This window comes from Habropoda laboriosa, unplaced genomic scaffold (genome assembly GCF_001263275.1).
Source record: "Habropoda laboriosa isolate 0110345459 unplaced genomic scaffold, ASM126327v1 scaffold578, whole genome shotgun sequence".
Lineage (NCBI taxonomy): Eukaryota > Metazoa > Arthropoda > Insecta > Hymenoptera > Apidae > Habropoda > Habropoda laboriosa.
The window spans coordinates 988,230-995,647 of NW_017100941.1; the positions used below are offsets into that span (position 1 = coordinate 988,230).

At 29.7% G+C, this 7,418-nt stretch overlaps 1 protein-coding gene across 1 annotated transcript in view; it reads left to right on the forward strand.

Annotated features, from left to right (window-relative positions):
• The window catches only part of LOC108577560 (prosaposin), a 5,215-nt gene extending 2,477 nt beyond the window's left edge, over nt 1-2,738 (forward strand). Inside the window, exons 6-13 of the mRNA XM_017940741.1 lie at nt 9-272; nt 379-513; nt 584-745; nt 825-1,044; nt 1,119-1,433; nt 1,568-1,879; nt 2,013-2,312; nt 2,381-2,738. Of these exons, the coding sequence (XP_017796230.1) occupies nt 9-272; nt 379-513; nt 584-745; nt 825-1,044; nt 1,119-1,433; nt 1,568-1,879; nt 2,013-2,312; nt 2,381-2,451 (1,779 nt within the window). The 3' untranslated portion in view covers nt 2,452-2,738. The remainder of the gene's footprint in view (nt 1-8; nt 273-378; nt 514-583; nt 746-824; nt 1,045-1,118; nt 1,434-1,567; nt 1,880-2,012; nt 2,313-2,380) is intronic.
• The last annotated feature ends 4,680 nt before the right edge of the window (nt 2,739-7,418 follow it).

A 7,418-nucleotide genomic window follows, 5' to 3' on the forward strand; every position in this document is an offset into this window, starting at 1 on the left:
CTAAATAGAGTGAACCAATATGGCCTTTATTATCTGAAAGTGCAGCTGAAATAGGAGTACGGATTTTCCAAGGTGCAAATAAGAATCTGGAAAATGACAATGATGAACAATTAAGTAAATCAGAAGTTGAAGCAATGCAATTACCTATTGAAAGATTAGTACCTTTCCCTATATCAGAGGGTTCATTGGGCATTAATGGAAAAGAAACATGTGCATTATGCGATATGACATTGCATTATATACAAAATACATTAATGAATCCTTATACAGAGGTAACAATTATGACAATATCTTTGCACCTTATACAATTTGCTAATCATATAAAATCTAAAGAATCATACTATATCAAAACAAAAAATAATTTTATTTTTTCCTTAGTCTGACATAAAAAAAGCACTAAATAAGGTATGTAAGTTATTGCCAGAATCTGTATACGGACAATGTACGGAATTTGTAGACCTTTATGGAGATGCAATTATAGCTATATTAATTCAAGAAATTGACCCATCTCAAGTTAGTACATATAATTTATTGCATTTACATCACTTAATAAAAATGGTAAATCACAAACTGCTACTTGCAGGTATGCCCAATGTTACGTCTGTGTCCCACTGCGAAATTAACGGAACTGTGGCAAAGTGTTCCAGCAAAATATATGCTAGAAAAAGAAAAGAAACCTAGTTGTCCATTATGTTTACTTGCTGTCACACAAATTTATAATGTCATAAAAAATAATAAATCAGAGGTTACAGCAAACTTCAGTTATATATTTTTATGGTCTTTAAAATGTAATATTGCTAAATGTATATATTATAATATTGCAGGAAAACATAGAACATGCACTGGATAAATTATGTATTCATTTGCCGCATAGTTTGGCTGGACAATGCACAGACTTGGTTAAAGATTACAGTAAAGAACTTGTAGAACTGTTATTGGCAGATTTAACACCTCAAGAAGTATGTGTCTTTCTGAAATTATGTGATGATGAAAAATATCCTGTTCCAAGAAATGAATTTATTACTGACGAAGATGGTGAAATTTGTATGTATATATTTTGCTATTACATTAAACCCTTCAATTAGTGAATGAAAATATAATAGATGTTGGTATTTCAGTAACTAATGAAATACCAAATGTTCCACTACGTTCTGAAATATCAGAAAGTACACAGGAAACTACAGAGTGTGCTATTTGTGAATTAGTTATGCATATTATTGACGACGAACTTGATAATGAAAAGGAAAAAGATAAAGTTGAAAGTGTAGTGCATGGTGTATGCAATCAGCTTCCTGGGTCTATTTCTGGAAAATGTAATAGATTGGTTAACAAATATGCTGATGTTGTAATTGAGCTTATTACAAAAAACGTTAGTCCTAAACAGATGTGCACTATGATTGCACTTTGTCCAAAATCTCTATACGAATTGGAAGGTACATACAAAATATTTAAAATTTTAATTTTAATTATTATTATAACACTAAAATCTTCGATTAGTGCAAGAAAATATAATAGATGTTTGTAGAATCTATACGATATTTTACAAAATAACCTTTTGCTATTTCAGAAACTAGTGAAATACTAAATGCTGGACTAAGTTCTGAAATATCAGTAGACACAGAGGGTATAGAGTGTACCCTCTGTGAATTAGCTATGCGTTTCATTAACAAGGAACTTGGTAGTGAAAAGTCAAAAAATAAAGTTGAAGGTGCAGTGCATGGTGTATGCAAGCATTTCCCAAAGGTTCTTTCTCGGAAATGTAATAAATTTGTTGAGAAACATGGTGCTCAGATGGTTGATGCTATTATAAAAGTTGTTAGCTCTAAAAAGGTGTGCGCGCTACTTGGACTTTGCACATTGTATGAAAATGAATCGGAAGGTACATACAAAATATTTAAAATATTAATTTTAATTGTTGTTGTCACGTTAAACCCTACGATTAGTAAATGAAAATATAATAGAGGTTTGTAGAATTTACCCAATGTTCTAAAAAATGGCTTCTGTTATTTTAGTAATTAATGAAATAGCAAGTGTTGAAATATCAGTAGACACGGATGGCTCAGCATGTGCTGTCTGTGAATTAGCTATGCGTTTCGCTGAGAAGGAACTTGGTAGTGAAAGGGGAAAAAATAAAGTTGAAGGTACAGTGCATGGTGTATGCAATCATCTTCCAAAGTCTCTTTCTAAAACATGTAACAAATTTGTTAGCGAATATTCTAGTGCAGTAATTGATCTTATTATAAAAAACGTTAGTCCTAAAAAGGTGTGCACTGCAATTCATCTTTGTTCAAAATATTTTCAGGAATTGAAAGGTACGTACAAAATATTCAAAATGTTAATTTTAATTATTATTTATAATACTAACTTTTTATGTTGACAGCTTCTTCTTCAGATATTACTAAGTATCAAATGTATCCAAATCTTTATCAGCAAGTGTACAAATACATATAAAGTAATTCGTTAATATTTTCCTGGCCAACCTTTTTCTACATTTAATGTGAAAATATAACGTTCAATTATTTTTAGTGTAATACGCTTGTAAATTCTATTGGACAGAGTATAATAAACCTTGTTAAACGACGTGAGAATGTTTAAAAAATATGCATAAAATAAGTCTTTGTGCACCTAATGATTATTCAGCAGTGTTTGGAAAGTTTACGGATTAAACGGTCATACGAAAAAATTCGTGCAAAGTAATATACTTAGGGAACTGGTGTTCGTAAACTGTATGTATTTTGTAAAATGAGTAAACATAATTAAACTTATTGTATGTGAGTAGTTTTGAAGTATAATTTGTAATAAATTGAACAATTCCTTGATATAAGGTGTTTGCATCATAAAGTGTTTAATCGTTTCCTGTTTCTTTATTGTCGATATTAGAAATTTGCTGTTAAGTTCTAGTATTATATTGCACGACATTTTTAAAATATAAAAATGTGCAATCTTCACAGTAGCACTGTTGCAATCTTCTATAATCATCTTTAATTAAACATTATAAACTGTGTAGAAACTTTAGAAATAAATTTACAAATAAGCTTTTACATTATCGCAGATATATTGTCTTTCTCAATGTTAAATTAAGTTCACATTGTATAATGGTTATTGTAAGTATGATGAAAACTATAATAAAAATATAACTATGATTTGATATGTATACATATTTTTAGAACTTATTAATGTACTTGTTATTACTTATAATTGCAAGTCTGTTTCATTAATATAAACTGTGATAATAAAACAAATCGAAATTCAATTTGTCTTTCGCAATTCCTTTTTCCAATTATTAAACTATTTAAATGATATTATTTTATCACGAAGAAATTTAATATTAAAATAGCCTGGAATATATGTATATCTATTTTGTGTATTTCTTCCTTTCCTACTTGAAACACATTACCATATGTCGTGTTAAAATACTAATTTAAAAAACTAATATAAATTAGAAAGAAAGTCGTCACAAATTTGAAATGGCGTTTACCAAGTTTAGGTAATATTTGTTTAAAACGTATTTATTTTCCGCGAGTACAAGAAACGTTATCACTACAATTATTTTCGTATAGTACAACGTATAAGCGAACGGCCATTTAATTTAATTTAATTTAATTTAATTTAATTTAATTTAATTTATTCAATCGTGATACAACCGTTTGAAATTTTTAAGTAGTGTGTCAGTCTTTCAATGTTAACTGTTTGTTTATAAATTTTTTAATATCATTGTTAATCACATAATTCAATTACATAAATAACTATTTGTAAACATTTGTTACCGTGGAAAAATATTGAAAATTATCTTTTTATCAAACTAATCTAATCGAAAATCTTATCAAATTAATTGACTTATCGAAGATCTATGTATTATAAAAGTATATCAAAACTAATTACATTGATTTCAAAACTAATTACATTGATTTCAAAACTAATTATTGTGATTACATTTTTTAATGGTTGTGATATATTTCATTTCTATAATACATTAAGTGATAAGGTAGATAATATAGGGTTATTGTACTACACATACATATGTATACATACATATACAATACAGGGTTCAATCGAACAATATATAAAAACGGACACGACGTGATTTCTTATGAAAAAATAAGAAAAAAGTGTAGAATAAAATTTGTTTATTCTCGGCTTTGTTTTCGAGAAAATTGAATTTGAAAATCCGCTGCGTACTTACATATTTACTATAAGTATACTGTTAGGGCTAAAGTTCCGGTTCGTCGAACGACCTATAATGCGTATCGTGTTTGTAAACAATGTCTATATGGCATTTAAAAGCTACTGTGTTCAAGGAAAAACATAAAGAAAATTTTTAATGAATAAAATTTTATTTTATCAATTATAGAATTGCTGAAACTGTTGTCGCTCAACGATACGTCGTTCGACGATCCGTACCGTACCTTATAATCGATTATAATCGATGTATTCATATTTTCGATATATTCCGATTTAGAATAAATCAAATCGATTTCGCCAATAAAGCGTAGTTTTGCCAGTGGAATGAAAGTGATTTAAAAGTGATATTTGTCACAATATTGACACGATATAACATTAAGTAAATGTAAAAATAAATATAGTTTGTGTTCTTAATGTGTCCTAAATTATGTGCAACTAATATTTCGATGTACTGTAATGTACTTTTGTGAGTGCGTAAGGAGCAAGAGGCAATACGGCGAATCACCAGTGCTATCAAGGAATGAAGCGTTCTTTGTATCTTCCTGCAGATGAGTCACTTTTTAAATTTCTGTGATTACTAATTACACTGTAAAATGAGAAACGGAAATAACATAGCTATTGCGAATATCCGTAAATAATTCCTTTTATCGTGTAATTATATTCAAGTTATCCGTCTAACATTTTTCTTTCGTTACTAGCAATTATCAATATGGCCGTTACTATATTAATAATTCGTTAATATAAAAACGAAGGTATAAAGATAATAAATAAGGCATGCTGTTTTATAACATTATGTTACTAACGTATGACATTAACAAAATTATGGGAACATAAAACATCCAATAAATATATTTGCGAACACGTTACTTTGATTTCACATCATTCGACTACCATCTAATAAAATTCTTCGACAATTCGTTAGTAGGAAAAAAACTTTGACAATCAACTTGCAAACTTATTGGAAGAATATTTTAATCACAACAATGAGTAATTTTAGATAAAGGGGATAAATAAATTGCTGGGTATTTAGAAGACAATTATAAGTAACAATAACCATTATACCACAGAGTAATTGATAAAAATTTCATTGAAAAAATGTTGGATTACTTTATTTTCAAAATAAAATTAAAGAACTTTCCGATCAACCTAACGTAAGTACATATTATACATGTGCTTAAATAAAAAGTATAGAATTTTATACTTCGTGTACGATAATTATCCAGTCCTATACTATATTTGCAATTTCACAGTTATACTTCCTGTTACTTCTAATTCCAACCACTACTAATGCTGCAATCTTATTCTATGCTGAATCGGTAACATTGGAAGCGACACGAAAATGGTAAGGGTCATTTCGACCCTTGTGTCGCGGACACAAAATCCCATAAGATGTTAGGTTTATCCTGTACTTCGTCTGTGGTGTTAGCACAGATCGTGTAAAAAATCTGTAGGGTTTTCTCTTTCGTCTCTTGCGCGCGTCTTTTAAACGTTTCAATTTAATAGTTTGTTAGGTTCTTTTGGATATAGGCTTTTGTTCGTCGCTATGTAAATAGTTAATATTGATTTATTGTATAATGTTAAACAAAAATATAAAGACTTTTGACTAGTTCGGACATATTTATTTCGTCTTAAGACTAATTACAATTATGCCCTGGAAAGGATCCCCCACAAATCGGACGATTTGTTATGCCCTCTGCGATACAGAGCGGTGAGTTTAGGAATTACGTACATACAATCTACCGTCAAAGATGGTAAAGTCGGAAGGTGTAAAAGATTCTCTTTTGCTAAATCTGCATATATTATAAAGATACATGCATACATATGTATATTGAATTGCGTGGGTACAACTATTCGACTTTCTACTAAATTTATTATAATTCACCTATAAGTACCCTGTATATCTAATGTTAGGTATCGATATATATCAGACTAAACTACGATCTTTTAATATGGCAGCCAATTTGCTCGTATTATTTGCTACATAATTGCAATTATACATCAAATAATATCGATTGCCCAGGCCTCACCACGAGGAGGTTGCTGCGAATGGAGGCCCGCCCTATCCACACGGTCCCATCCACCCTCCTTTTACGCAATTGCTATTATATTTCCATTCATTAATGCAACAAAACACCTCCTACTGATTGTACATTTGCAATACGTTCAAAATTTCGATCGCTATGCAAACAGACGACAGCAGGAGACTGAAAGAAGTCGGCGAGAAGGAAAAACAAAAAGAAAAAAAAAACGTTAAAAGTATCCTATCAATTTTAACTTAAAGTACTTTAAGTTTGGCTTAAACTTATCTTACGCCTAGCTTACAGTATAATTTCATTCACACTTGACTTAAACTAGGAATTAACTCAACCCTCCGTGGACAATCTGGGTCTTTCATGATTCAAGTGAAATTTCACTCTCGTATTTCTTCGAATCGAGTTTTTATTTTTTTTTAAAGAAAGTTTGAAACATTTGGCTTAACGAACTTAATTGTGTAATGTAGTAGAGACTTTGATAGGTACTTCAGAATTTTTTTAGAATTTTTCAAAGCTTAAAATGATAAATAAATTAGATTTGAACGCAAACTACCCAGTTTGCCTGTGGAGGGTTTTAAACCTGACTTAAAATTAGAATTTTTCAACCTGGGTGCAGTAAGTTTCCCTTTCAATTGTAGCAGCACTGTGCTCTAACATGAGTCCTGAATTTTCATTAAAACCCTGCCTACTTAAATGTTCAAACCTTAAATAATATCCTATTTAAATGAAAATTTTATTTAACTTAAAAATTGCCTACCTAACTAAGGATCTCACTTAATATTAAAGTTCGCCTACCTGACTAAGAATCTAACTTAAATTAAAATTCGCCTACCTGACTAAGAATTTAACTTAATATTAAAATTCGCCTACCTGACTAAGAATTTAACTTAATATTAAAATTCGCCTACCTGACTAAAGATTTAATTTAACTTAAATATTTCCTCCTTAATTAAGAATTTCATTTGAAGTTGAAAGTGACCTACCTGACTAAAGGTTTAACTTAACTTAACAATTGCCTACTGAATTAAGAATCAAATTTAATGTCAAAAATTTAAAGAATAGCGTGGATAATTGAAATTCCACGTTTATTTAAAAGACAATCTGCCTATTTAGAAATCTGTATTGTACCCTGCCTATTCTAAAAATTAAAGGGGACATAAACGAAAATATCAGTGTGTTAAGATGAATTGCTCCATTGTTTCT